The sequence below is a fragment of the Prunus persica genome, chromosome G6 (assembly GCF_000346465.2).
Source record: "Prunus persica cultivar Lovell chromosome G6, Prunus_persica_NCBIv2, whole genome shotgun sequence".
Taxonomy (NCBI): Eukaryota; Viridiplantae; Streptophyta; class Magnoliopsida; order Rosales; family Rosaceae; genus Prunus; species Prunus persica.
Genome location: NC_034014.1, coordinates 28,254,172 through 28,281,372, shown reverse-complemented (window position 1 = coordinate 28,281,372; position 27,201 = coordinate 28,254,172). Strand labels below are relative to the sequence as shown.

The 27,201-nt window shown below is 39.3% G+C and overlaps 7 protein-coding genes and 2 long non-coding RNA genes across 12 annotated transcripts; 3 read left to right on the top strand and 6 right to left on the bottom strand.

The window, feature by feature from the left end:
• LOC18772898 (serine/threonine-protein phosphatase PP1) lies at positions 895-3,835 on the top strand. Of its 2 annotated transcripts, none has more exons than XM_020566591.1 (4): positions 895-1,554; positions 2,243-2,802; positions 3,083-3,286; positions 3,421-3,835. In XM_020566591.1, the coding sequence occupies exons 1-4, from the start codon at positions 1,359-1,361 to the stop codon at positions 3,427-3,429; spliced, it is 969 nt and encodes a 322-aa protein (XP_020422180.1). In that variant the 5' UTR covers positions 895-1,358; the 3' UTR covers positions 3,430-3,835. The 2 variants fall into 2 exon arrangements, with proteins under 2 accessions (XP_020422180.1, XP_007205536.1); XM_007205474.2 differs by having other exon boundaries at positions 3,376-3,835.
• LOC18774728 (60S ribosomal protein L18-2) lies at positions 4,364-6,304 on the top strand. The gene is made up of 4 exons (XM_007205900.2): positions 4,364-4,470; positions 4,563-4,652; positions 5,484-5,795; positions 5,890-6,304. The coding sequence occupies exons 1-4, from the start codon at positions 4,468-4,470 to the stop codon at positions 6,046-6,048; spliced, it is 564 nt and encodes a 187-aa protein (XP_007205962.1). The 5' UTR covers positions 4,364-4,467; the 3' UTR covers positions 6,049-6,304.
• Positions 6,129-8,352, bottom strand: LOC18774279 (putative pectinesterase/pectinesterase inhibitor 28). Its single transcript, XM_020567007.1, has 2 exons — positions 7,275-8,352; positions 6,129-7,189 (listed from the first exon to the last, which is right to left on the bottom strand). Exons 1-2 carry the CDS (start codon positions 8,350-8,352, stop codon positions 6,444-6,446), a joined length of 1,824 nt encoding a protein of 607 aa, XP_020422596.1. The 3' UTR covers positions 6,129-6,443.
• LOC18775229 (putative pectinesterase/pectinesterase inhibitor 22) lies at positions 9,270-11,458 on the bottom strand. The gene is made up of 2 exons (XM_007207320.2): positions 10,388-11,458; positions 9,270-10,133 (listed from the first exon to the last, which is right to left on the bottom strand). Exons 1-2 carry the CDS (start codon positions 11,397-11,399, stop codon positions 9,463-9,465), a joined length of 1,683 nt encoding a protein of 560 aa, XP_007207382.2. The 5' UTR covers positions 11,400-11,458; the 3' UTR covers positions 9,270-9,462.
• Positions 12,313-16,049, bottom strand: LOC18774673. 2 transcript variants are annotated; one of them, XM_007208285.2, is made up of 8 exons: positions 15,703-16,049; positions 15,500-15,617; positions 15,019-15,408; positions 14,638-14,910; positions 13,570-14,087; positions 13,324-13,448; positions 13,051-13,208; positions 12,313-12,965 (listed from the first exon to the last, which is right to left on the bottom strand). In XM_007208285.2, exons 1-8 carry the CDS (start codon positions 15,954-15,956, stop codon positions 12,426-12,428), a joined length of 2,376 nt encoding a protein of 791 aa, XP_007208347.2. In that variant the 5' UTR covers positions 15,957-16,049; the 3' UTR covers positions 12,313-12,425. The 2 variants fall into 2 exon arrangements, with proteins under 2 accessions (XP_007208347.2, XP_020422703.1); XM_020567114.1 differs by lacking the exon at positions 12,313-12,965 and having other exon boundaries at positions 13,143-13,213.
• LOC18774471 (F-box/kelch-repeat protein At3g06240) lies at positions 16,175-18,250 on the bottom strand. The gene has a single exon (XM_007207722.2). It carries the CDS (start codon positions 17,841-17,843, stop codon positions 16,569-16,571), a length of 1,275 nt encoding a protein of 424 aa, XP_007207784.1. The 5' UTR covers positions 17,844-18,250; the 3' UTR covers positions 16,175-16,568.
• Positions 19,042-21,071, top strand: LOC109949479. Of its 2 annotated transcripts, none has more exons than XR_002271937.1 (3): positions 19,042-19,370; positions 20,270-20,389; positions 20,626-21,033. It is a non-coding gene; the product is annotated as an uncharacterized LOC109949479 (long non-coding RNA). The 2 variants fall into 2 exon arrangements; XR_002271936.1 differs by having other exon boundaries at positions 19,048-19,370; positions 20,813-21,071.
• On the bottom strand, positions 22,450-24,523 carry LOC109949511. The gene is made up of 4 exons (XR_002271974.1): positions 24,275-24,523; positions 24,087-24,161; positions 23,872-23,985; positions 22,450-22,710 (listed from the first exon to the last, which is right to left on the bottom strand). It is a non-coding gene; the product is annotated as an uncharacterized LOC109949511 (long non-coding RNA).
• LOC18775472 (protein pleiotropic regulatory locus 1) lies at positions 25,355-26,380 on the bottom strand. Its single transcript, XM_007207520.1, has one exon. The coding sequence runs from the start codon at positions 26,378-26,380 to the stop codon at positions 25,355-25,357; it is 1,026 nt and encodes a 341-aa protein (XP_007207582.1).

Sequence of the window (27,201 nt, the reverse complement as noted above, 5' to 3'; positions counted from 1 at the left end):
TCTTGCCTGATAAACTAGTTAACAGGTTGATGTTTTATTGTAAGATGAAAGGCTAAAATCTCTCACAAATTTGTGTCTCATGGTGTATAATATATACGGTACCTATTCATCCAAGGAAATGTTGATCCAGTTAACTAATATTGTCTCACTTGTTTTGGCCGCCACGCACTAATTAATCCACTAATGAAGCACCTTTACATGACCTCTCAAAACTAATGGAGCTCCAAGTGCGAATATAAAACCAAAACTATAAGGTAAAGGACCCACCTGCAAATTCTATATTGAAGGTCCAATGAACTTGTATAAACTATAGACAAACAAACATTGGAATATTGTTCTCACTTCCTATGACAACATGCCTCTCACAGATTGTGCTCACAAACATTGGAAGAAATTCAAAGATGCAAAGGCCAAAAGTACAAAAACCCTATTACTCAACACACCCAACCACAATATAGGAAATATAATACTTGCTCAACATACCTTAACACATAAATTCAAAATTTTCTTATTTCTTTAAAACTTAAAAAAGTCGTACAACTTTGGTAAAGTAAAAAATATCATGATATGATTGACCTCATAAAACAACAATCCTGTTTACGATATCAATAATGCTAACGGCACCAATTTTGTCAAATTTCAAGTTTTATAATAACTAAGGTGGCTAATATATATCACGACAGACCTTGTTACAAATTAGGGGTCAAGAAAGTTTAAAATGAATAATAGATGCGTAATGCGATAGATTCATACAGAAAACTAAAGAAGAATGTAGAGGTCACGTTCTCATGCTCACCATCATTGGTGATGACTGAGGACCCAAGAACATTATCCACGTGTACTATGTTGCTATCATGCGCCGGTCTATGTTCTTGGCGCACTTGGTCGTCCAACTTTGAAGGTTTCAACAAAACTGAGATCTACATGGCACTGCGAGAAAAATTTAGGGGGAAGTAGAAAAATAGAAAATAAGATAAAGAAACATTCAAGCCAAAAATTTGCCAACCCATCTCTATCTATCCCATCATTCGCTTCCTTCCTCAATTTCCTTTTGTTGCTTCTCCCTGGAATCCAAAGCTTTAATCTTACCTCCTCCTCAGTTGGCCATCTCTCTCTGTTCTCATTTTCTGTTTTTTTCTTTTTCAACTTTTGCTGCCAATAAATTATTGGCTTTCCTTTATTGACCCACTTCATCTTTCTTCTTCTTCTATCTATAAAGTTGAATTCTTGATTAATCTCTCTGGATTTGGAAGCTACCCCTTTCCCAAATCTCTATCGTTCTTCTCCAACTTTTGACAATTTCAATCTGGGTTCTTTGGAGATTTGGTGCATCGTTTGGAGCAGAAGAGGCAGAGGAGATGATGATGATGACAATGGAGGGGATGATGGATAAGGGTGTATTGGATGATATAATAAGGAGGCTATTGGAAGGCAAAGGAGGAAAACAAGTGCAGCTATCAGAGGCAGAGATCCGTCAACTTTGCGTCAACGCCCGCCAAATCTTCCTTTCTCAGCCTAATCTTCTTGAGGTGCGAGCTCCGGTTCGCATATGTGGTCAGCTCTCTCATCCTCTCTCTCTCTCTCTCTCACAGTATTTTTCATGATCATGATGGTAATTTGAATTGTCCAATTACCAGGATCATTTATTCTTTTGTGCTTTCATGCTTCTGGATGATTATGTAAAAGATTGGTATTGAATAAGAATGATGTCGGAATTGATAATTGGATTAAATTGGGATGTAACAATTTTGCGTTTCTCATGCCCTGTATTGGATAATGAACTTTTGGAGTATTCTGTTTGAATTTTGAGAAAAATATGATCGTTCTTATGCTATGTTCATTAGATGAATTGGACATCTATTTGAGTGATCGAGATGTCGCATTGTATGTCATTTTGTTAATTAGATGCAATTTCTGTCTAATAATGTTCATTTTCTGCTCAATGATGAACATGAAAGGCAAAGAAATAACTTTATTTCGTAATGGCCAGTTTTTTTTTTAACTTTGTAAAAGGATTTGAAAACAACTTGATTTGGATGTTCCTTTGCTGCATTTTGAGTACTTGGTATCATTTTGTTTTCTTGGTCCTCTTGTTGTACATCATGGGACAGTGTATCAATGATGCTGTAATGTAGCTTGCATCAAATACAGGGCAGAAATGATAGTTGAAAGAAAATATAACAATTATCTCCTTATATTTCTCTGTGTCCTTGGTGTTCCTAATATTGCAGGCGTCTTACAGGTGATATACATGGACAATACCAAGACCTGCTAAGGCTATTTGAATATGGTGGTTACCCTCCTTCTGCAACCTACCTGTTTCTTGGAGATTATGTGGATCGAGGCAAGCAAAGTTTGGAGACAATATGTTTGCTTCTGGCCTATAAAATAAGATATCCTGACAAAATCTTCCTTTTGAGAGGAAACCATGAAGATGCAAAGATTAATCGAATATACGGGTTCTATGATGAGTGTAAAAGGAGATTTAATGTTAGGCTTTGGAAAATATTTACTGAGTGCTTTAATTGTTTGCCTGTCGCTGCACTTATTGATGAAAAGATACTTTGTATGCATGGGGGGCTGTCACCGGAGTTGGAAAATTTGGATCAAATAAAGGAACTTCAAAGGCCAACTGACATTCCAGATAATGGTCTTTTATGCGATCTGCTGTGGTCTGATCCTGATGCTAGGATTGAGGGCTGGGCAGAGAGTGATCGAGGTGTTTCCTGCACTTTTGGAGCTGATAAAGTTATTGAGTTTTTAGATAAGAATGAACTTGATCTCATTTGCCGGGGTCATCAGGTAATCCTATTTCTATTTGAGGAACTTGAATCCAAGTTACAATACAAATGACGTAACTGTATATATGTGTAGCCAAAATAAGCCTCCCTGCCCCTTCTTTCTCCTTTCCCCTATTAGTTTTATAAATGACGTCCACTGTGTTCTGTTCTAGTAAAAACATTGCAGGCATTACCTCTAGGCGTCCTTATGTGCACAGCCTTAGGACTATTTGCCAAATTATTTTCATGATCACGTAATCCAACTTGCCCATATTAATGGTTATAATAAGTTTACACTGTAGGTGGTGGAGGACGGCTATGAGTTTTTTGCAAAACGAAGATTAGTCACTATATTTTCAGCTCCAAACTATGGCGGGGAGTTTGATAACGCCGGTGCTCTATTGAGTGTTGACGAAGGTCTAGTGTGTTCCTTTGAGATATTAAAACCAGTGGATAATAAAGCATCCCCAAGTGGTTCTAATTCATCCAAGTTAAATCTTAAAAAGGTATGTGTACCGTTCTTTATTTTATTTTCATGATGTACGTATGATGATATCTAATCATGACGGCGTAATTTTGTGTTTCTTTGGGGCAGCTTCCTAAAACTGGAAAGAACTGATTATTTGGAGATTTCTCACAGCTCAATTAGGAGATACAACAAGCCCGACTGATGCTAGCGAGTTTGGATTCTATTAATAGATGAGCTTGGCAAGAGAGAAGCAGCGCCTTCTTAATCCCAAAGTTGAAGGCTTGATCATATTGAAAGTTTCCGATAATTTTATTGCACGAAAGTTCTTATGAAATTTGTAAATCATAACTGCATATGTTATTGCTTGTGCAGGGAAGAGGTTTTTTTTTCTGGGTTTAGACTCCTTTTGGTCAAAATTTGCTCATTAGAGCAAAATTTGAGGGTAGGGATTTAGAATGGCTTGCGTTGGTTTTTGTTGAGCATGTGTATATTAAGCTTCATTATAGCATTTCAGAATGTACTTTCACTGGTTTCCTGATAGTCTTTTCGTTCAAACGCAATATAGCGGCTCTCAATTCATATCAAACAAATCATTTCCCTTCTTCTTCTTTTTTCTCTTTTTCAAAGTAAATATGGGTGAAAAAAAATCAGGCCAAAAGCAAGCGTATGGTTTCTGTTTCTAGATAACCACCGTTGATATATCTCCAACAGTCAGTACTCATAGGAGTGTATATTTCTGCTCTAGTGGGTGAGCTATAATTTTAATGAGGGGGAACAAATTTATCGTATTATTAAAAAAATTTAATACAAGCAATAGCAATTTGGAGGAGGAAGGTTTCTCACACACACTATCGTCGTTTTACACGCGCATCACCCCAAAACTTTAAGCTCTTATTGGGCCGGGCTTGAAAAAAATTGGGGTTTTCTGTTTTACATTTTCATGGGTTGGACTGATAATTATACTGGGCCTAGAACACAAGCGTGTAAAACTACTAGGGCTCCTTTTGGACCACACTTCAACAAAACCCAATGTGTGCGCGGCCGAAGCTCCATTAGAAACAATAGACCCTCACATACTTGATAAAAAGCCCGACACTAGCAGCATCAATACTAATTGTATATAAAGCTTCTCAAAACCCTAGCTTCATTTGGGTCTGTCCACTCGGCGATAAGCGGCGTCCCAACCAGAGCAACTGAGCTTCTGCACCAACAGCTCCAATGGTATCTCTCTCTCTCTTCTCTATCTCTATTTGCATTACATGTATGTTACTGTATTTCCATTTGAATAATATATTGCGTTTGGTTCGAAACAGGGTATCGATCTTGTTGCAGGAGGTAAGAGCAAGAAGACCAAGCGCACTGCGCCCAAGTCCGATGATATTTATCTCAAGCTTCTCGTCAAGGTATATACTTTTGTCTTTGTGCTTATTTGCGTTTATACGACTTTTTGTATGTGGGTATGATTTCATTGCCCTTAAGTATCTTACTTGAAGAATGCTTGTTGTAAAATATACATATACTAAATATGTTTAGGAATGGAAATATGTGTATCTATAGCAAATGAAAGATTGAATATTTTTTGTTCCATTTTCTGTAAAACTCTCTCATTTCGGGTTTGAATAATTTGGTGTTTTTCTTTCTGCAATGATGATATATGTGTATCCCAGCTCATTACGAGACCTTTTGTAGGTCAGGGAATAGACTTAACCCACATCTATCTGAGCCTTTCGCAACTTCGGTTTGTCAAGTCTGATTTATAATGAAAAAGTGCATCTGTTATTTCTTTTAAGGATTTTGAATTACATTCCGATAGAATAGAGCACCGTTTGGTGTAATTTGCTACTATTTGTTTTTTTTAATACTTTGGATCGTTTGAATTTATTTTTCCTTTAGAATTGTTTTCTGATCCAGATTATTTAGAAAGCTGCTTTCTTTCATTTTGTATCTCAAAATTCTTATAGCATTGTTTAATGATGCTGAACTATGGAGGAAATGTTCCCTGTGATGCTTTTAAACCATGCTAATGCTGATTATTGCATGATTATATCTTTAACAAAATTCTGAGGGAACTAGCCCATCTTTTTCAAATTTTGTTCCTTTGAGGTTTGTTGACCAGATATCTTTTAGTCGGATTCATGATTTCTGCCTTATTTCTCTGCTTTTGTTTTTCTTATTGTATACTATAATGATATGGATGTGTTGTCTGATTGGATACTCGGTTTTTCCTTGATCAGCTCTACCGCTTTCTTGTCCGGAGAACTGGAAGCAAGTTCAATGCGGTCATTCTCAAACGTCTCTTCATGAGCAAAGTCAACAAGGCACCACTTTCTCTCTCAAGGTTGATTCGTTATATGCAAGGAAAGGACAACAAGATTGCTGTGGTTGTGGGGACTGTGACAGATGATATTCGCGTTTATGAAGTTCCTCAATTGAAGGTTACAGCACTCAGATTTACTGAGACTGCAAGGGCCAGGATTGAGAAGGCAGGAGGAGAGTGCCTAACATTTGATCAGCTTGCATTGAGGGCACCATTGGGTCAGAATGTGGTATGAACTTTTAGCATTGTATAACGTCACTGTTGGTTAAATTAGAAATCTTGTCTCTTAATATCAAGTAAGCTTCTTTTTGCTGCCATTGCAGGTTCTCCTCAGAGGACCAAAGAATGCACGTGAAGCAGTGAAACACTTTGGTCCAGCACCTGGTGTGCCACACAGTCACACCAAACCTTATGTCCGATCGAAGGGAAGGAAGTTTGAGAAGGCTAGAGGAAAGAGAAACAGCAAGGGATTTAGGGTTTGAGCTAATTAGAATTGAAAGTGTTATTTCTGGAATCCAATTTTGTTTCTCTTTAGGTGTCTGGTATCGTGTTTACTTCATTACTCTGTTGGGTAAATTTGTTTTCAACCTTGGTTAGTAAAAACTTGCTCCTTTTTTAAACGCCAATAGTTCCTATAATTTCAAAATGGTGTTTCAGTTCACCTGAAAAAGAACGTTGTTTAGTACATTTGGGGAATGCATTATATTTCTAATCCCGATTCATGGGTTATTTTGGTTACCATAATTTCTCCTCATGGTTTGCCTCCCACTGACACTAAACTACTATTCATGCAAACTGCTCATTCCATAATGTTGGAAGAATTGATTCTATCAAGTTTCACGTAGCTATACAAACAACTGAAACACCATCAATTAACTCAGAAGCCTCTCAAAACCGATCTAGTTGTGGTTGCGTTTTTTGACCGCCGATTAGTGGTAAGGCCGGGGACGTAAGGAACTCCGGAGAGCTTAATCCACTCATCACCCCTAAAGAACTTCCCAGGTGTGAATTGTGCAGCATGTCTCCTGGTAATCTGCTTGATCCCCTGCCACGTCACACGCCTTGCCTTGTTAGCGGCAGGGCCTGTGTTGCGAAATTCTGTGTAGAAGCATGTCCTGAGCCCCCATTGACCCGCCCAAGGCAACCAACCTTCTGGTTGAATCACATCATCAATGTATGATTCCATGATGATGGTCCTCGAATATTCCTTCCATGGACGCCCAAGATATGCCTTGTTCACATTCTTGACAAGGAAATAGTCGGGATCAGCGGTGATGGTGCTGTTCTGGATGACAATTGCAGATGGCTGGCGCCCTTCTTTCCTGCCTTGAGCTGTCACAATGCAAGACTGGTCTGGCAATGGCTTGTGGACCACGAAAGTGCAGTTTTGGAAGATTGCTGCAGCATCACCAAAGACAAAGTCTATGGTGCCGGAGATGGTGCAGTCGCGGTAGAATTGGCGGTGAGTATGCGTGTAAAGTGTGTCTTGGTACCCATCCATTGAGCACTTGTAGAAGATGGCCTCATCAGCACTCACCCTCAATGCAACAGCCTGATGTTTCTCTGGACCAGCAGAGTTCTCAAAACCAATATCCATTGCCATGAAGTGGTCTCCGTGGATAGCTGCATGCATCCATTCATTTAAATTAAACTAATGACATGTCTAATTAGATTTAGAGTTCAACAACATAAGCATTTGTCTACTTACCAACAGCGGCAGTACGGTAGGTGGGCGTGCCATCAACAAAATTATGGTTTCCAGTGATCCTGGTCTTATTAGCGCCATCTCCGATCATCATCACATTGGTCATGCTCCTGTTAACCCGGACAGATTCATTGTAGACTCCTTCCTTGATGTAGATGACAAAGGTCTCATTACCATATTTGGGCACATGTTCTAGTGCCTCACATATGGTCTTGTAGCTCCCACTTCCATCCTTGGAAACAACAGCGTCGGGCTTATGAGCCTTGGGAGCTGGAGCAGTGCTGATTGTGAGGAGTTTTCTGACTCCAGCTTCATACCACTCGGGGAGTTCCAGATCCCCGTGACCAAGAATTGGGAGGCCATCAAACGAAAGGAGGCGGCGGCGGTGGCTTGGGTCAGGATTGTTTAAGTCAGTGAGGGCTGAAAATATTTGGGCGACCATGGCAAGGCCATTGCTGCTCAAACGCATAGAGGTCTTCAATAGAGTCTTCATCTCCTCCCCTGCATCATTAGAGCTAGTAGTGTTCTCAAAGGCATCCAAGCAGCTCTCTTGGTATGTGATGCTGGCACTCAGCCAAACCTTCAAATCCATGATGAATGTTTTATATTTGTAGAAGTTCTCAGTGTCCCCTAGTCTGTTAAAAGATTGATTGAGCTCATCAACAGCCAATTCCATGAGCTCTTTGCAGGTGTCAAGGGCCATGGAGGTTCTGTGGTCCTTCTCAAGCTTCTGCAAGAGATTGGATTTTTTGGTAGCCTCATAGATTTGCTTCATTGCAGCCTGGAAGCCAATCTTGATCAGCTGTATCGGGTCGGTGGTGTTTCCAGCTGCAGAGGTGAGGCTACTGAGACATTCTTGCTTGTAATCAGTGGGCTGGCAAATGGCCTTGATGGCTTTTGTTGAAGCAGACTTGTCAGTGGAACTGCCTCTCTTGTCAGAGAATGGGTTTAGGTGGAAACCCTTGTCTATGCCAGCACCAACAGTCAATGCCACCACCATTGATACCAAGAAAAACCCAGAAACCGCAATAATAGCAATTCTTCTTTTGGATGTCACTTCTGCATCTTCCAAATACGCCATTTTCGACGGTTTTCGAAGAGAATTTTTCTAAATTGAATACAACAATTAGTCCTTTTTATTTCTCTGTTTGTCACAAAATCTCCCAATGAAGCTATGAGGCAAAAGAGAGCTAGTATCCCCCTCTGTTGTGTGTTTGGAAATTGAAGCATAAGAGAACTGTGAATTTATAAGGGTGAATAGAGGAGGACAGATTTGAATGTTGGTGGCAATAAAGTTGTAACAGTCGCAAAAAATATGAGGTTTAGAGGGTAAGGAAGGTTCGATGCCAAGCTAGATGTTGTTACTCTCTCTCCAAAACAAGAAAAGGGAGAGGTGAAAAACAGAAGTCGAGTAAGAATTAAACTCAATGGAGAAGGCTTTGGTCAGCGCACAGAGGACGGAGCATCAATAATTTGACCGCGTAATTAAGAGTTTTTTTTAAAGTAATTAGAATCACAGTTACTTTTAGACATGCTAAAAATTAATATTCAATATTAGGTCAGTTAACTAGTCCCCAAGTCGTTTGCACGCCAGCTATCTAAATTGTTAGTAACTTCGATAGTTTGGGGAAGTGTTGAAGAAAACTACCTACGTTTGAAAACTTTACATTGAATTTGAATATACAACTGTAATTAAAAATTCAAGTTTAAATTTGTCTAAATTTTCCGAATTTAGAACTAGCCTTACTATCGGAGTAGAAATTCTTTGATGTGATATCAACAAAACATGAAATGTGTAATTGAACTTTGAGAGGTTTCCGACAATCAAGAAATTATCAAAAAAATTCATGTCGAATTCCTAAATTATGAAGATGATATAAAACTTTACGAATAACATAAAAATGAAATTAGAGAACCAAATGAGAGTTTAAAGTTGACCATTTATTTTTTTGGTTTAAACTGATAATTAAACAAAAACAATGAATACAAAAATAATACAAAAAGAAAAATTAGACACCACTAATTTTTCTCTTTATTTTCCATATCTCATGTAAATGAGAAATAAATACTAATTTTTAACAGTGTTTGGTCATATATCTGCTACTACTATGCTAGAGAAGGATACAAATGAAAACCATCTTATTAGAGATGCGATCTATATAATATTAGTCCAAATAATTCCATTAACTATTTAATTTCTCAAACCCGCTGTAAACTTGACACCTGTTGATGGCAACCAAGCCCTTCCATCAATGAACCTCCCAACAGTGAAGAAGCTAGCCGCTGCAGCATCCTTGATAATATGGTAACCGGGCCATTTGACCCTCCCGGGTAGCAAAGCACCCGGCCCATAATTCTTATACTCACCATACCACAAGGTGCCCAAAGCAAAGTTGCCATACCACTCAAGCCACCCTCTGGGCTGCACAAGCCCACTCATGTAAGTGTTCATAAAAACAGTCCTGGAATATTGCTTCCATGGCCTGCCCAAATATGTTGGCTGAGTGGCAAGAACATAGCTGTCTTGGATTGCAAATCCAGTGCTTTGATGTGGGTTTTTTCTGCCTTGGGCTGTGATTGTGACCTTTTGTAATGGTAGGGGGACTCTCGTGTAGATTCTGCAATTTTGTAGCACAGCTGCACCGTTGCCAAATATGAAGTCTATGGTGCCATAGATGCTACATTCACGGTAAAATTGACGGAGGGAGTGAGCATAGAGGGTGTCTTGGTAACCCTCCATGCTGCACCGGAAGAAGGCCGATTGGTCGGAGTCGACCCTAAGCGCCACGCCTTGATGGTTTTCCGGCCCGGCCGTGTTTCTAAATGTCATGTCTCTTGCTATAAATCCCTTGCCAGACACGGCTGCAACCATAGTAATATTTAGAAAATATGTCACATGCATAATTGCATCCCAAGAAAAGACGAACTTATAGTGCACAAAAATCTTCGAACCAGACAAAAGATATGTAACATAACATGCTACATTCGTAATAATTAAACTCGATATAGATTGTTGACCTATTCTATGATAATTTAAGCATTTGGGATCCGATACGTTTTAATGAAAATACTTCAAAAGTAAAATATAATATAAGAATGGAATATAAGGTACTTACCAACAGTTGCAGTTCTAAATGTAGTCCATCCTTGCATGAAATTCCGTCTAGCCGTTACCACAGTTTGTCCAATCCCATCCCCTACAAACATAATATTGGTTTTCTTCTTCTTCATGTCAATGTTTTCTCTATAAACTCCCTTCTTCACATATATTATGTGCCTCTTGCTGCTGTAGTTTGGAGCTGCATTAACAGCTTCTGTGATTGTACGGTACTTGCCACTCCCATCTGCCGCCACAATAGCATCTGCATGCATACCCGATTGTGGATTGGATCTAAGCAGCTCTTGATCACCCTCACTGATCCATGCCGGCAAATGATCGTCTGATGATGAACTTTTATTCACCGGGGTGCCGTGATCTCTAGGAGGCTTAAAGGGTAAGCTATGTAATTGAGTGTACAAGGCCAAGACATTACCAATGAGCTGTGTGACTTGCTTCAAACTTCCCCTGACAAAATCTTCGAGACGTCTATCAGTTCCCTCAAAACCTTCAAGGCAGGTATCTTGGTTACTAAGGGCAGCACTTAGCCAAGCTTTCAAGTTTCCCTCATAGTGTTCATTGTTGTCACCACCTCGGATTTTGTTCATCTCACCCAAAGACCAAGCCAACTCAGAGACAGAGAAATCTAGGAGCTCTTTGCAATCCTCAATTGCTAGCTGTTCTCTGTAACTGATGGATAAAGAACTGAACTTTGTGATCTTTTGGATTGCAGCTCTTGCTTCATTAAGTGTGTGCCTAATCGCAGCAGTTAGGATTGAAGCAGAATTTTGATTGTCAGGGGCCATAGTTTTGAGCTCAGCTTGCACATTTGTGAGGCATGAATTTTGGTCTTCAATTTCAGTGCAAGTTTGCATAACCATGGATTGAATGGAGGGGTTTGGATCTTTGGAAGAAGTAACTCCATATGAAAAACATGAAAATGCAGATAGAATAATGAGAACAGACAGAAAATTGGGTAAGCCCATCTTTGGTTCTGTTGGAGGGAGAAAGGAAATGAATTTTATGGTCATACGAGATGTATAAAATTTATTTATACCTGAGGGAATGAAGAAATGTGGGAATGGCTTGTTCATAGAGGAATGGTTTTGTGCTTGGAGTTATAAATTCACCTTCTTTTGTGCTTTCTCTCTAGACAAAGTCTATGACTCTAAGTCATGCTTTCTTTTTTAGGGCATAGCCCCCAATATTCCATGTTTTTTTGGACCGACACGTTAGGCTGCCTTCTCAAACAAGTTATCCATTTCACACTGCTTTACATATAATACTTTTCTTCTGTTATATTGAACCCATCCATCTTAATTAGGGCTTAATTAATATAGTTATATTTCCACTAAAAGTGAAATGAGTGCTAAAAGGTGTGTTAGATGACTTCTAATAACACATGAGCATATCAGTTTACTTTTGGGGCAAAAAAGTGTATGTTATGTACTAATTTTAATCCACCACTTTTTCCTTTTTTTTCCTTCCTTTTTTTTTTCTTCTTATACAAGTGATACTGGGAAATGAGGCGTCAAACCTAGGATGCAATCCACCACCTTTTTCTCTCTCTTTTTTCCTTCTTTTTTCTTCTTATACAAGTGATATTGGGAAATGAGGAGTCGAACCTATGATATGTAGGTAAATGCTCTTAATCACTTGAGCTACAAGTCTCTTATATTAATTAAGCCACTTGCATAATGGAAAATGAGGAATCGAACCTAGGACGCATAGGTAAATGCTCTTAATCACTTGAGCTACAAGCTTCGCTCTTAATCACTTGAGCTACAAGCTTCTTATATTAATTAATCCACTTGTATAATGGAAAATGAGGAATCGAACCTAAGACACATAGGTAAATGCTCTTAATCACTTGAGCTACAAGCCTTTTATATTTAATTAATCCAAAATTGCTAGCAAATATGTCATCTTTAAAAACAATTCAAATGGAAGGCGCACATATTTCAGAAAATAATCTTCGAGTGAATATCATGAAATATTGTGTATGTACATTCTCATCCCAATCCTAAAAACACAAGTATAAAAATGCTCATCGTTTCTCATGCTAGTATCCCTCGTTTGTAAAACTTATCACCACCTTCCTCTGGTGAATAACTAATACTTGGTTGCCTAGTAATGTGACCTGCACCATCTGATGCTATAATTGCCTTTGCATTCCAATACCAAGGTTGAAGGTATGGTGAAGAAATAGATGAACTTGAGGAAGGGTGAAGTACCACAGAACCCCAATCTCTAGTCCCGAGTTTTACTTCCTTTAGTCTTCTTCTGATTAGCAAACATCCAACATCTTCTTTTTTCATCTCTGATACACTTCTTAGTATAGAAATGCATAGAAGAAGCACCAATACTGCATCTTCTTCAGGCATCAATTCTGCTACCAATAGCTTCCAATTTAAAAGAGCTGTTGCTCGTCCGTTTGGATTATCTTCTGTGTACCGGACAAGCGTTAGGAAGCCCTCTTCTTCTTCATCTTCTTCTTCCTCTTCACCTTCTTCCTCATTTTGACACTCTTCATCTTTGGTCACTGACTTTTTTTTCTTTACTTGATACTGCATTTTCCGTCCTTTCAACAGCTTAACCTGCAATATATGATTGGTTTTCAAACCAAATTATGTGAAACTACATACATATGCATGCACTGGAGAAAAGCCATTGCCAACGTACCGTTGATTCTGCAGCTTGATTTTTTAAACCAAAACTCAGACCTGATTTTGATGATGACAGTTCCCACTGTATCATGAGTTCGTCTCCTGTTGAAAAATTCCAAGCAGCTTTCCATTGTTCTGGTGGTTCTTTCGGTATGGCTGTTCCTACCAGTTTCACTGTACTACAACGGCAGAAAAATGTTTACAATTTGATTCCAAACAAATGCAATTAAGCACCAACTGTAAACAGATAATAGTCTCTAAGAAGCCCATGCAGATATATACAACATACCAGGGGCTCTCCCAATGGAACCAGCAACATACGACCAAGAACCTTCTCGAATCTCTATAATCCTATCCTCCCATTTCACAGCTGATGGAGTTTCGCCTCCTCTTCTCCAAAACCCTGCTCCCACCCTGCAATTAATGTGTATCCAATTAAGTAACTGATACAATGTTGTCTGAAAAAGGTCGTAACTGTCAAAAGATTAAAATTGTCCTTCCCCTGATAAAAAAAGATAAGCTGTTAGAACTTAACCTTATTCGAATCACAAAACAGTCTCTCCCTGCATGATCAAGAACAGTGCGAGACAACCACCGGCCTTCTTGGGGACGATACTGGTTCATTCTCAGAATCAGATCCGATATCATTGCCCCAGAATCATCCGTGACACGGTCTGGCACACATTTCAACAGGTATGGTGCTTGAACTGGTGGAGTTATTGAAGCAACAATTTTAACTTGTTGATCTTCCTTCTCCAAAGTTAGAGAGGGTGCTCTAAGTAAGTCATTCCAATGGAATGTAACAGTCTCTTGCACACTACTTCCTTTAAAACATGAGCCACCTCGCTTGCGAATTTCAAATATGACTCCTTTGGTTCCAAACTCACAGTAGAGATGCCAAGCTTTTCGCCATGATGAATGGGGAAAGTCGGAGACGGGTTTTTCAAGCTTTAACTCCCTGTGACACCTCACCATTCGAAGACGAAGGACATTGCGTTTCATATCCTCTTGCATTTCCTTCATCTTATCCCTCAGCCTGACAAACACACAAACCTACATTGAGGTATCAAGGTACCATCAGTGTAATAAAACTGAGATAAAAACAGATGTCTTAACTTACTTACTAACCTTCTCTAGTTCCTTTTTAAGCTTTTGATGAACTTAAAATATAAAAGCACGAAAGAAGCATATTAAAAGTTCAGAGATGTAATTTGAGTAGAAGTTAATTACTACAAAAGAAGAAGACAATTTCAAAGCACTAGTCAAACAGACAAACAGTCATAATCAGATTGAAAGACACACAACTGTTGGCATTCCTCTGTTTCTAAGTATAAGAATATTCTTTCTTAATTTTCATAAAATTGCTATTTGTGATAATTTTCTTTCCTTAACTTTTTCATGCAAATTTCTCTAATGCATGCCCCACAGCGAGTCTTATCAATATATGCAAACTATCACTCACTTTGGTCCAGAGAGGACTTCCATTGTGCTTAGTTCACCAAGTGGAACTTTTGGTCCTCCATCTACCTCATAATTTCTTTAAGATAGGGTCGGCAAAGTTAGGTGTAAGAGATAGACAGAGGAAGAGAATGCAAAAACTGACCTCAAGTAAGAATCTGGGGTGCATTGGCTTGTATTTCGTATTGACATCTGTGTCTGATACCTCCCAGTAAACCGTCGGCTTGAATGAGACACCTCCATCCAATTCCAAAGCTATTTCTCCACCAGCTTTCTCATACGGTTGATCAAACGTCCTCTCCCAAAGCTTCTTGGTCTCTTCCACCTCTTTTTCCTTGACAGTGGCCCACATGCTTACCACCTTCCCCAAATCACCTTCCATCTCTTTCAAATCTTCAGCATATACTGTTGGATAACTCTGCTTCATATAAAACAGAGTGAGAAACCAAGAAGTAATTTAATCAAAAGGAACTGTAAAAATTTAATCCTTTAATTTTGGCCATAATAAAAATAACCCAAACCGCACCTGATGGGATAGCCACATGAGCATAATATCAGAGGCAGGCACCAAAGAAGAACACAAATCAATGGTGCTCTGCACCATGAACAAAAACCTCTTGTACCTCTGTTTTGCTGCTATCAAATACACAATTTCAGCCCTGTACGGCTCTGAAAATTTCGAATGCAAAAATCTATTCTTTTTCACTTCCTCCAGAAGCTCTTCTTCATTGGCTGCTTCTGGAACCCTCACATCTGAATCAGAATCAACTTCATTCTCAAATGGCTCATTTGGGTACCTTCTGACCCATAATTCTCTGCACCTCATTAATGCGTACTCTTCGTTCTCTTCGTCAAAAATGGTTGCTTTTCCTATCAATTTTGAGAACTTTGACTCACAGTATTGCCTGTAATAAACCTGACAGAAAAACCCAACAACCTTGAAAATTTACATAAATGAAAAATTCAAACTTTCCCAGCAGCCAAAGAAAACTTTAAAAGAAGCATACCGGATTCAGAGTGTGACAGAACCAAACCCACTCAATGTCTATAGGAGGATGAATCGCAGGAGGAGTTGTTGACTCGACCGTCAGATCAGAAACCAACGGCATCCAAAGCTCATTGTACCTGCAAAACCAATCCAGAAATCTTTAACATCCACCGTCCGATCAGAATACTTCATCAAAATCTCAGAGCTAGAGTTGACCATGACCTTCTTATGGCTTCAATAACCGTTGGCTGCTGGTGAAGCCACTGAGACTCGGCCACAGTTCTCAGGAACCCGATATTTCGCCGGGCAGCCGATACGAGATCCAATCCGACTTTGAAGTTCTCCACTTCCGATATCTCGCTGAAACTTCTCGCGGACATGTTGCCGGGAATTTCTGAGCCGCCGCTGCTCAACGACATGTTGTGGTGAGAGGGAGAGCTCTGAGTCCGACACGGAGATGGTTGGAGTTTGGGCATTTAACAATGTCCGAGGAACAGAGAATATAAGCATACGACAAAAGAAAATCAGTGGGTGTTTAAGTGGAAAGGTTGAGACAGGTGGCGAGTTAGATTTAAGTTTTCCAGGTGGAGGTGTCTGAATCCTGAAGCAGAAGAGGGTTTTCCCACCAATAAAAAATTAAAAAAGAAGAAGGGCTTCGATGATTCGGTAGCTTTAATCATTAGATGGTCTTAAAATAAGATTTGGATTAGGATTAGCTTGGAGATAATGTATTTTTTTTTTTTGGTGAGAACGAGTGTGATACAAGAAAAATGACTCAAGTCGAAGAGGATTAGGCAAATTCATCTACACATTAAGGTTTAGACGTCGAATTAATGGGTAGTTTATTTTTTTTCACTTAAGATAGTTAAAGGAAATCATAGACTTTTGATAAATTAATTTAATTATGATTTTAAATTCGATTACAATCCCAGTAATTTAGATGTAACTGATTCAATATGTTTCAAAGACAAATCAAAAGAAGAAAAAAGTATGTAAAATAACATGAGAAAAGGAATAATATCAACAAAATGTAAGCCTTGATGGACAAGGTGAGAAATAATTAATGTTGCTAGCTTAGTTAGCATTATCTATATGCTTTCAATCTTGTTGCCTGGCTTAATTGAAACAATACTATTCACGTAAGGAACCGCTTGGATATTGGTTGGCTCTCCCAATCCATGGCGGGGGACATGCTTGAGCATTTGTGTATCAAGGCTATAGTTTACCACATCCCCATTAGTCGTAACCATAAGAAGCTCCTCATCTTTCCAAAACACCAATGGAGCCTCAACCCCTTTTGCCAGAGGTCCTATAGCCAAGTGCTTTGTCCACAAACCCTTAGCACCTTTCAACTCTTCATCCAAGACCCACAAGTCTAAGGTTTTAGGAGCTTCGTTTTCCACCGGGGAGGTCAAGAGAACCAGAGAGTCTTTCCACACTGCAATGCTTGTGTATTCATATGCATCTGGGCCACTCTCCGGAAGAGCTATGTCATGAAACACCTCCTCGCTCATGTCAAACGAAAGGATGACATTTCTTTCCTCCGTCCAGTACGCGATCCAGTAAAAGAATCCATTGAAGTACATCTGGTAAGACGGGTTTAGAGAACCATGAGGCTGGATGTCAACAGGGATCTCTCTCCAAGTATCGGCAGCCAAGCTGTAAACCTCTACTTTGGAGGGGTGCTGGGTAAAAACCCCGGAGACAAATTGTGCAGCTCGAACAACTTTGTAGTCTTTCGAATTCGGATCGTACCCGAACCCCACACATTTCGGGTTCGATTCTATCTCGTCATCGTCATCTTCTTCATAATAATCATCGTCTTCATTTTCTTCAACTTGTCGTGGAACTCGCGGAGGCAAAAGAATGCAAGACTTGGGAAGAACTCTGTATTCCTCGAGTGCTGGATTGCATAAAACAATGTCCTCGCTGTTAAAAGTATTGAGGCAGATGAGGCCATCACAAGAGCCTGAAATTTCTAGGCTCAATGCGTATCCTCTCATAGGCGGCGGAACGACATGGTTCTCAATCTCAAGACCGTCGTCGACAAGGCTGCCGAGATTAAGCGAGGAGAGTAAAATGTCCCTTTGGTTACTGTCGGGGTTGAAGAGAGTAGCTCTAACTGCCTTCTCGTCGTCCTTAATGGTGGGGTCCGTGAGGACATTGTGCTTGAGGAGGACGCAAGTGGAGGAGGTGACTTTGTTGTCCATAGAAGTGGAAAGGTGCTGGTCCACGAAGCTAGGTTTATCGATTAGGTCATGCCACGACTTGAGGACGCATCTAAATCGCATCAGAGACTTGGGAGGCAGTCTCGACAGGATATTCCCCATCATATCTTCAGAAAATTTGCTCAACGTTGCCATTTCTCTCGTCCTCTGTGCTTGTTTCCTCTATACAATATATCTCACATCACAGATGAACCAGTTTCATGTACTCTCGGTCTAGAAATCAAATAGGAAAGAACAAATTAAGATGGAGAATGAGGTGCATGATGCATGCCAATGCGAGAAAAGGGCAGAGAGAAAAGAGGAGGAGGAGGGCCCAATCATTGATTAATGTTGAGGCTGGGAGAGAAAGGAGGTGACAGACTCTCCACAACACAAGTCCATGTCCTTTCCCTCTCTTATCTCCTTTGAAAAGATCAAACTTAAATTTACAGGAGGATGCTAGGAGAGATACGTACGTCACTAAATAATGTCAGCATATACATATTCAAACTCATCCATTAGGTTCATTCTTACTTGAATTAGAATTCTTTAATTTTGATGTCATTGCAACTAAATGCAAATAATAATTGAAAGTTTACCTTCCTGCCACCATCAATTAGATTTGGACTGCATAACCTGATAACGAACTCTTTGTTAATTAGAGGAATAAGCAATTAGACATATTAATCTGAATAGAATTTCAACATGATCCGACGGCATAAATTTCTCCCACATGCTATCCACATCAACCATGGTGTGAAACAACAACAAAACTAACAAACAACGACATGCATATCCAGGAGATGAAAATGATAAAAGGGCTAACGACAAAAAACACCCTGCAGGTTTGGGGTGGTTCTCAATTTGGACCTCATGATATCAATTTTATCAATTTACAACCTTACGTTTGCAACATCGTCCAATTTCATAATTTTGTTAAGTCGACTGTGTGGTCAATCGTTAAATGCTGACGTGTTTACTATGAGACCCACCTACTAACCAACCAGTTCCTAAAAAAAATTATATAAAATAATAAAATAACATAAATTTTATTTTAAAAAGTTACAATAGTAAAATAAATAAATAAAAACTAATATTTTAAGCCTAAAAATTTAAAAAAGAAACTTACAAATTGATAAAGCCCATGTAATGGGAAAAAAATCTATTTTAAAAAAACAACTTACAAATTATAGCTAGCTGCCTTTATATTTATGGTACAAATGCACATATCTTGAGAAAAGAAAAGGAAGAGTATTGTTGGGTCGGTGAAATTCGTATAAAAAAGCCCAAAACGGGAAAGAAACAAAAAGGCCCATATCATAACCGGGCGCATACGAAAAATGGCCTTCTCAAATCTTTCTACAATCAGATCTGACTTCCAATTCCAAGCGAGAAAGCGAGAGAGCGAGAGGAAGTCTGAGAGAGTAGAGAACCCCTAGGTTCCGTCGCTCGCGTCTCTGGGTAGACGACATTCGAGAATGGAGCCCTATGGAAAAATACAAACCCTAAATCATTTTCATTGCCTTGTCCGGAGCTTGATCCGGATCCGAATAAGACAATGATTTAGGGCTTCGGATGGTGCAAAGAGAACGGTGAGATTGTTGGTCTCTGCGTCGACGATGAAGATGACAACAATCCAGAACGTAGCCATGTTGCGCGGATCACGATCTGTCTCAGATTACGGTAAGAGTCTGAATCGATGATTTAAACCCTAATTTTGAGTGCTAGATTTACACTAGTAGCAAGAATCCATTTCATACCTGTTTGGAGAAAAAGAAAAGGTTCAATTTCCCCTATGTAGGCAGTTTTTGACTATTTTTTAATCGGAATATTTGATTAATTTAACCTAGTTATTCTGCTGATGTAAAATACTTGAAATTTGTGTTCATATATATCTAACTTTGTTTTTACTTTAGCCTCTGTGCTTTATATTTAAACACTACTTTTGGAGTTTCAACCATTGTTGAGTTGATTGAAAGCGAGCATTCGGTTTTCAATTTGTCTATGGAACATGCACGAATAACTCCCTAGGGTATTATGCGCTTTAGGTTTTCATTTTATAAGTTGGACAGTTTTTTAGTTCTATATTGTTTAGGGCTTCAGAGTTATATGGATTACTTTTTAAGTCTCTGTAGATTCTATTACGGAGCTCGCCTCATATGATGTGGTGGTTTGCTGGCCTTCTGGTCAATGATGCTTATAATGCATAAAGTCTCACATTTTGATGTCTAGTCATGCATCCAAGCAGGTTATCTTACCTGACGGTCATGCATCCAATTTTAGCACACCCATTCTCTTTCCCACACCTTACTTGGACAGGATCTGTTCTATTGTAATCGTATCTCTGTGTCCTTGATTTCTAAGGAGAGGGGAATCGTAATAATCTACATGCTTGGCTTCTGTTTGATGCGTCTAGTACATGTGTGTGTGTATATATATGAATCATTAATGGCTGGCATTTTTACATTTCTGTGCACAAAATTGATTTGGTAATGAGAAAAGGCCCTTTATATTCTTGGCAGACTTTAGTTTCCCCCCTTTTCCTTCTTTGTGGTTCTTATTCCTTATTGATGAATGTGCAGGTCATACATTTAACTGAGCCCACTCAGCCTCATTGACGTTCGAGTTTGGTTATGGGATGTTACATTTTGCGGATGGGTTTCCTTCAAACAGTGTACCAGTTGCTTAACCTTGTTTCAGAGGTTTCTGTCCTGCCTCTATAATGCATTCATTCTTCCTTTTTTCTTGCTCCAACTAAAGTTTCTTGTTTAATTAAAAAAAACCTTTTTTAAAAAAAAAAATTGTGAAGCATGAAAGTGATATCATTTGGTTTACATTACTTGATTTTTCTTTGGGTCGCTATCCAAGTGTGGGTCGCTATCCAAGTGTGTGTCACTTTGTTCTCCATCGACTTACTTCTTTCTCACTGGTCTTGCAGGCGTTTTTCAAATTTCCGTCATTGTTTGCAGTTTTTTTTCCGCATTGCATGGTCTCTATGTGTGTGTGTGTGTGTGTGTGTGTGTGTGTCTCTCTCTCTCTCTCTCTCTCTCTCTCTCTCTCTCTCTCTCTTTCTCTCACATCTCTCATCCGTCTCCTCATATCTCCTTTCATATGTTTCGGTTTAGGCGGTGGGAAAATGAAGGCAAAGGATGAAAGTCAAATGGGAAAGAGGATTGGAGTTGAAGCACAGCTGGCATGGTTTTTCGAAGTGTTTTTTAATCTCTTTTTTGTTTAGTTTGTTTTAGTTCTATGATTGAGTATTTCGGAATTTTATTTTTTTTTCAATTTGCAGTCGATATTTTAATTTCTTTTAAAATGGAAAGGTCATTACATGTTAGGAGTTAAACACTGGATGACTGAATGGTCGGCCCCATAATCCCAGTAGGTCTGGTGAGTCCCAGTAGGTCCGATTCCGTGTTTCAGTATCATCAAATTTTCTCTAGTATTGTTGATGGCGGATCCATTCACCATTACAAACTCATTATTTTAAAAATTGGGTAGATTGATAAAAAATTTCAATTTAGTAAAATCAAATTTGATATAACTGGCTCAATATTTCACCACTTGAGTTATAAACTTGCAATAAATAGGCCCCAAGGCTCCAGAAGTGGGTCCCCAAAAGTAAAATTTTCCCAATAACGAAGGCCCAGACAAGCAATTGCATGAAATTCAGAGCGTATGTTAGCCCCACAACCCGACAGTGGGCCAATAAATTGGACAGGCTCACAAACTTCAAGGCAGGCCCAAATGTGGGCCCAGTTACCTGAAAAGAGGCCTCAAAAGTCGCCCCAATAACATTCAAATGGGCTCAGAACTCGGCCTAGTAACTTGAACACTAGCCAACGAATCGGCCCAATAACGCCCAAAAGGTCTATTTTGTCGTTTCTGGACCCTTCAATGGGCCTATTTTGTCTTTTACATGCCTTAAATGGGCCCTTTTTGGACTTTAGTGGGTCTTTTTTGTGGTTTATGGGGACTTTAATGGGCCTATTTTGTCGTTTTTGACTCAATTGGGCCTATTTTGTCCTTTTCTGGCCCAATATGATGCCTATTTTGTCGTTTCTGAGCCTTTACTGGGCCTATTTTGTCGTTTCTGAATCCTTTATTGGGCCTAATTTGTCGGTTTTAAGACTTTACTGGGCCTATTTTGTTGTTTATGGTAATATATTGGGCCTATTTTGTCTTTTCTGAGGTTTTACTGGGCCTATTTTGTCGTTTTCAGGCCCATATTGGCCTATTTTGTCGTTTTCTTAGGCTTTATTGGGCCTAATTTGTCGTTTCTGAGGCTTTTAATGGGCCTATTTTGTCGTTTCTGAGCCTTCTCTGGGCCTATTTTGTCGTTTCTTAGGCCTTTAGTGGGCCCATTTTTGTCGTTTAAAGGCCCATATTGGCCTATTTTGTCGTTTTCTTAGGCTTTATTGGGCCTAATTTGTCGTTTCTGAAGCTTTTAATGGGCCTATTTTGTCGTTTCTGAGCCTCCTCTGGGCGTATTTTGTCGTTTCTGAGGCCTTTAGTGGCCCCATTTTGTCGTTTAAAGGGACCTTAGTGTGCCTATTTTGTCGTTTCTAAAGTTTCATTGGGCCTATCGTAAATTAATAGGTCTTTATGGGGCTTCCAGTGGGCCAATTTTGTCGTTCGTGAGCCTTTTAGTAGGCCTATTTGGTGATTACTAGGCCTTCCAGTGGACATATTTTGTCTTTATTGAGCGACTTTTGGGCGTCTTCCACGTTGTAGGCCCCTGTTTCACTTGTTGTGCGCCAACTTTTGGGTCCAGTTTCATGTTATTGGTACCTGCGATCTAATTGTTTCTGTTTTCAGTAATTCATTGTCCTCATTCATTATATGAGCTGAAAAAATTATAAAATTAAAAAAGAAACGCGCGCGCACACAAAAAAAGCATTCCGTGCTGTTCAATATCCCAACAAGATCCGAAGCCTTCTCAGCAGCGACCTTCGCTTCATCTTAAACAAACCTATGCCTTCTCGGCAGGGACCCGTTTGCATTTTCAACCTTTACATAAGGGCTGTTAAAAAAAAACAGACAACCAAATTAATTCATATAAACAGAAGCATAGCTGCAGAAAAGAATATTATTGGCAAAAAAATACAGATGAAAAACCGATAAAATAACACAAAGGTGTAAATTTATTGGAACGAGTTAGCAACTTTTGGGCCAAAATCGCGGAAGTACTGATCCCTGAAAATTGATATCAGAAATACTAGTCCCTCCCAAATTGCAATTACAGGGGATGTAACCGAAAAGTTTGGGCCTAGACAAAGGAAACCCAATAAGCACCAAGCAGCCAAGCCAACTAGCTAAAATGAGGCCCACAGCAAACACAACAAATAAAAGAAACCTGAACAGAGGAAGACTATACAATGTAATATAAGATAAGAATCCTATTACTAAGACAGAAAAAGAAGATCCCTCAAGGGTATTTTCATAATATACTGACAACATTATAGTTAGTTTAGTTATATATTTTTTCATCACCACAAACAAGAAATTAACGTTAAGGCACAAGCCTTTTAGAACACTTGTAGCAGCCTCTAGTAATAACTAACACAGTTACACCTCAACAAAATCTATTATGATTTTAAACATGAATTCGACATAGAATACAAAACTATGACCATTATCATATTCAGGCTGCTAAAGCCTATACTGTACTGCAAGCAAACCCACTTATTTGCCTCAGCATTCATCATAACTTTAAAACTCTACTTCCTAGATATTCTGAAGCTACTTCACACATTGCTTTCTAATATTCTAAAGCTCTCTCGCTTACTCTAACAAAGTAAACATACAAAACATAGAATTGCAGCTAAAACATACCATGCAACAAACAACTTACACAATTTAAACACAAGTACAAATACGATTTCATGTGTGTTTTGCTTCGCAGTGAGAAACCACACTAGTAATAATGCATGAAAGAGACCTTTTTCTAAAAGGATTAAAAGGACCATGCCAACTTTGGCCATTGACGAAAGCCATTCGCTTTGCCACACATAATTTATAGGCAAACGATAAAAGTCAGTAACAACAAACATTGCACCTTATGAATTGTCATGTTCCCCAACACTTAGCGTTCTAATTGAGAAATTCAGCACAGTCCAAACTAAAACTTTCAATTCCGAACAAGAAACCAATCAATTAAAGAACCACAAATTCAGACATTCACCTGAAGATCTTCGCTGGAAGTGGAAGCTATGCAATGAATGGGTCTGAAGATGCTTCTCTTTACGCAACCCAACCAAGGTCTCGGAGACCGAGGCCGATCACAAGCTTCTGCGATCTAAAACAAGGTAGTAAAATGAAATGATAAATTAGGGTTAGGGTTAGGATTTGAGACATGCTAGAGATTGACGAATTTAAAGAAAAGAGTGGGAGACTTACATATCATGCAAATTTCTCGCAGATCGAGAGCACCAAGGCCGACGACGACGGTTCGTATGCACAAATTTCTTCGATCTAAAACAAGGTAAAATGAAATGGTAAATTAGGGTTAGGGATAGGTCCTCAGGAGTTAGGATTTGACATGTGCTAGAGATTGACGAATTCAAAGAAGAGAGTAAGATATTTACGCTACACTTTCGAAGATTTTATGCAAATTTCTCGCAGATCCCTCGTGTTGCGAACACCAAGGGCGACGACGACGACGGTTCGTATGCTGGCCTCGCCAGAAACCTCCATCTTCGAATCGTTAGTCCATGTCGGCCCCCATGTCCTCCATTTTGCAGCGAAATCTCAGAATCTCCGATGGAAATGAGCCGACGTCTCTAGATCGAGATAGTTAGTTCTCTCTCAGTCTCAGATCAAAATATCAGAAGAAATCTAAGGTAAGGCACTGGCCAGTGGCTACGTTGTGATTTATTGGGGTCGGGTCTCATCGGTCTTCTTGTGGATTAAGCCCATTCGTATTGTTATCGGGCCAGACCCATTCCTTGTCTTCTATGATATCTGGGCCTCTCACTATCTGAGTTTTGAGGTAACATTTCATTATATATGGGTTTGGGATAAAACTCAAATTCAACCATATAGTTGCTGCTGGGAGAGAAACGAGGTGACAGACTATCCACAAGACAAGTCCATGTCCTTCCTCTCTTCTCTCTGTTGAAAGATCAAACATATTCACATGAGGCTGTATGTCTTTTAATTACTCAGGAAGCTTAGCTTAATTTGCATATAAATTGAAAAGGGATATATTAATTTAGACCAATCATAGTTCTTAATTATGTTATAATTATGTTGATATTAATTTTTGTTGCTATTTGGCTAGTTATGTAGCTTAATTACAAATATAATCCTCTGCTTTGTTGTTGTTGTTGTTGTTGTTGTTACAAATCTTGTATTTGTGTTATTGTTCAATAAGACTTTATTTTAGGATATGTTGGAAATATATTTAACTCTGAGCTCTGGTTTGGTATTTCGGACTGAGTTCAAATTCTCCTCCCCTAGTTTAGATTAGATTAAATTAGAATATCATTTGAAAAAAAAAAACAAATCAAATTTTTGTTGGCAAATTACACATCAAAATTTGTATAATTCATCTCATAACAACAAGCAGATAGCAAATCACTCCAGTAAAACAATATTACACTTCGATTAAAAAAACAACATTACACATGTCACCGAACAGAGCAACAACAAAGGAAGATCTTACACTAGAACCGTCGAATATCTTTAGGAGGCTTGAAATTGAGAGGATGGGTTTCTGGAGTGGCATTTTGGTCCTTTTTCCACATTTTGATCGTCTTATCAGCTCCGCAAGTCACCAACCTTGTACCAGTTCTATCAAAGGAAAGAGCATATACAGCAGCTTCACCATCCAGGGAGCCAGGCTGCGCAATTGTTTGCGATTGTTGAAAATTATGACCGCTCTTCCAATCCCAAAACCACACACTCCCACTGTCACCTCCAGTTGCCATGACACCATCCCGATTCACAGCCATTGCATTAACTATAGTTTTCTGCTGAGACAGCATGTTGTGCAAAAATTCGCCGTTCGGAAAGTTGAACTTCTTCACGTTGTCAGCGGATACAGATGCGAAAGAATTGATATCCTTAGGATGTTGCGCCATTGCACGCACAGATTTCTTATGGTGTGTAAGTGTTGACATTGTTTTCCCATACCTCAAGTCCCAGAGCTTGATGGTCGAGTCATGAGAGCCAGTGACAACTTGTGGATCTGTCGGTCGAGTGAAAACTGAGCAAACTGTGTCGTCATGCCCCGACAATGCAAAAACTTGCACCTTGCTTCGAATATCCCAAACCCGGCACACAGAATCGCGTCCACCGGTGAGTAAAATATCAAGCGTGGGATGAACCGCCAAGCAGTAAACACCGCTCAGATGACCATGATATGAACGGACAACCTTGTTCTGTTCGAGGTCCCAGCATTTAACCAGCTTGTCATCGCCGGCAGAGAACATGTAGGTGTGCCTGCTGCTAACAGCAAGTCCTCGTACTTGTTCAATGTGTCTTGTCAGTGAGAGCTGTAGGGTTCCGGTTCCTACATCCCATATCTTGATCGTGCGATCTGCAGAGCCGGTGCAGAACCATTTGTTGCTTGGATCAAAGGCAATGGATCGTACCCATCCCAAGTGGCCGCTAATGACCTTGTACATCTTCCAAGGAGCATGCCAAACAGGACGTGGCCATCTGCCTGGAGTTCTTTCCATTAAAGCCATCTCACTTGGAGCCCTAGTTGGAGAAGGCGAAGCGAGAGAGACAAGAAAGTCCTAGTTTCCGAATGTGATTTGCCTGCAAAAAGGAATGAATGGCTCCGTATTCATAAGGTGCGAAGTTCCTATTATAAGTTGGAAAGCCTAAATCCAAGTCCTTTCCCTTCGGATTGGGCCTTAATTGAATACAGTGTTGGGTTTCTAACAATGGGCCCAGTTGTTGTCAACTACCCAAATCAAATTTGTAATTCATGCAAATCCCTAGGGTCATAATGGGCAATTAAGAAAACTTATGATTCCCTTCTTATATATCGGCTTAAACCCTATTGTTTCAGTCACCAGTTTGTGGCCGTCGCATACGCTCTTCTTCCGTCCTACTCTTCCAGGAAAACCTAGGCGTCTTTCTTAAACCTTTTCTTCTCTAGTTCTTGATCGATTTTCTGATGTAGGGTTTTACTCTGTTTTCTTTCTTTCTGTTAAATTATCATTATTTATTAATTATGGTCTTGCAATGATGATGAATGATAATCCCAGCTCTATGAGACCTTTTGTGGTCCGGGAATAGGATAGATCCAATACATCTGAGCCCAGAAAAACATTCTTAATCTATGTTTTTCTTAATTTTTTTTATGTTTATGTTTAATCTGTGTTCCCGTGGTTTAGTTTCCATTTATTTTCATATACTTATACTACTATTGATTTTTTTTTCTTCTTCTTGGTTTTGGATGATTATGTCCAATTTTTTGATGTAGGGTTGCTTTGTTTTATTTCTATTTAGTTAGTATTATTATTTTTGCAATGAGGATAAATGTGAATCCCAGCTCATT

What these genes read in the sequence shown, in the direction of transcription:
- LOC18772898 (XM_007205474.2), top strand. Translation starts at nt 1,359, where the DNA reads ATGATGATGATGACAATGGAGGGGATGATGGATAAGGGTGTATTGGAT. An exon ending in TCATTTGCCGGGGTCATCAG is followed by an intron (nt 2,803 to 3,082) that starts GTAATCCTATTT and finishes TTTACACTGTAG; the next exon opens with GTGGTGGAGGACGGCTATGA. An exon ending in CCAAGTTAAATCTTAAAAAG is followed by an intron (nt 3,287 to 3,375) that starts GTATGTGTACCG and finishes TCTTTGGGGCAG; the next exon opens with CTTCCTAAAACTGGAAAGAA.
- LOC18774728 (XM_007205900.2), top strand. An exon ending in ATCTCAAGCTTCTCGTCAAG is followed by an intron (nt 4,653 to 5,483) that starts GTATATACTTTT and finishes TTCCTTGATCAG; the next exon opens with CTCTACCGCTTTCTTGTCCG. An exon ending in CACCATTGGGTCAGAATGTG is followed by an intron (nt 5,796 to 5,889) that starts GTATGAACTTTT and finishes CTGCCATTGCAG; the next exon opens with GTTCTCCTCAGAGGACCAAA.
- LOC18774279 (XM_020567007.1), bottom strand. Translation starts at nt 8,352, where the DNA reads ATGGCGTATTTGGAAGATGCAGAAGTGACATCCAAAAGAAGAATTGCT. An exon ending in CTACCGTACTGCCGCTGTTG is followed by an intron (nt 7,190 to 7,274) that starts GTAAGTAGACAA and finishes GGATGCATGCAG; the next exon opens with CTATCCACGGAGACCACTTC.
- LOC18775229 (XM_007207320.2), bottom strand. Translation starts at nt 11,399, where the DNA reads ATGACCATAAAATTCATTTCCTTTCTCCCTCCAACAGAACCAAAGATG. An exon ending in ATTTAGAACTGCAACTGTTG is followed by an intron (nt 10,134 to 10,387) that starts GTAAGTACCTTA and finishes CTATGGTTGCAG; the next exon opens with CCGTGTCTGGCAAGGGATTT.
- LOC18774673 (XM_007208285.2), bottom strand. Translation starts at nt 15,956, where the DNA reads ATGCCCAAACTCCAACCATCTCCGTGTCGGACTCAGAGCTCTCCCTCT. An exon ending in ACCCCAGATTCTTACTTGAG is followed by an intron (nt 14,088 to 14,637) that starts GTCAGTTTTTGC and finishes ACCTCAATGTAG; the next exon opens with GTTTGTGTGTTTGTCAGGCT. An exon ending in ATCAAGCTGCAGAATCAACG is followed by an intron (nt 12,966 to 13,050) that starts GTACGTTGGCAA and finishes CATATATTGCAG; the next exon opens with GTTAAGCTGTTGAAAGGACG.
- LOC18774471 (XM_007207722.2), bottom strand. Translation starts at nt 17,843, where the DNA reads ATGGCAACGTTGAGCAAATTTTCTGAAGATATGATGGGGAATATCCTG.
- LOC18775472 (XM_007207520.1), bottom strand. Translation starts at nt 26,380, where the DNA reads ATGGCTTTAATGGAAAGAACTCCAGGCAGATGGCCACGTCCTGTTTGG.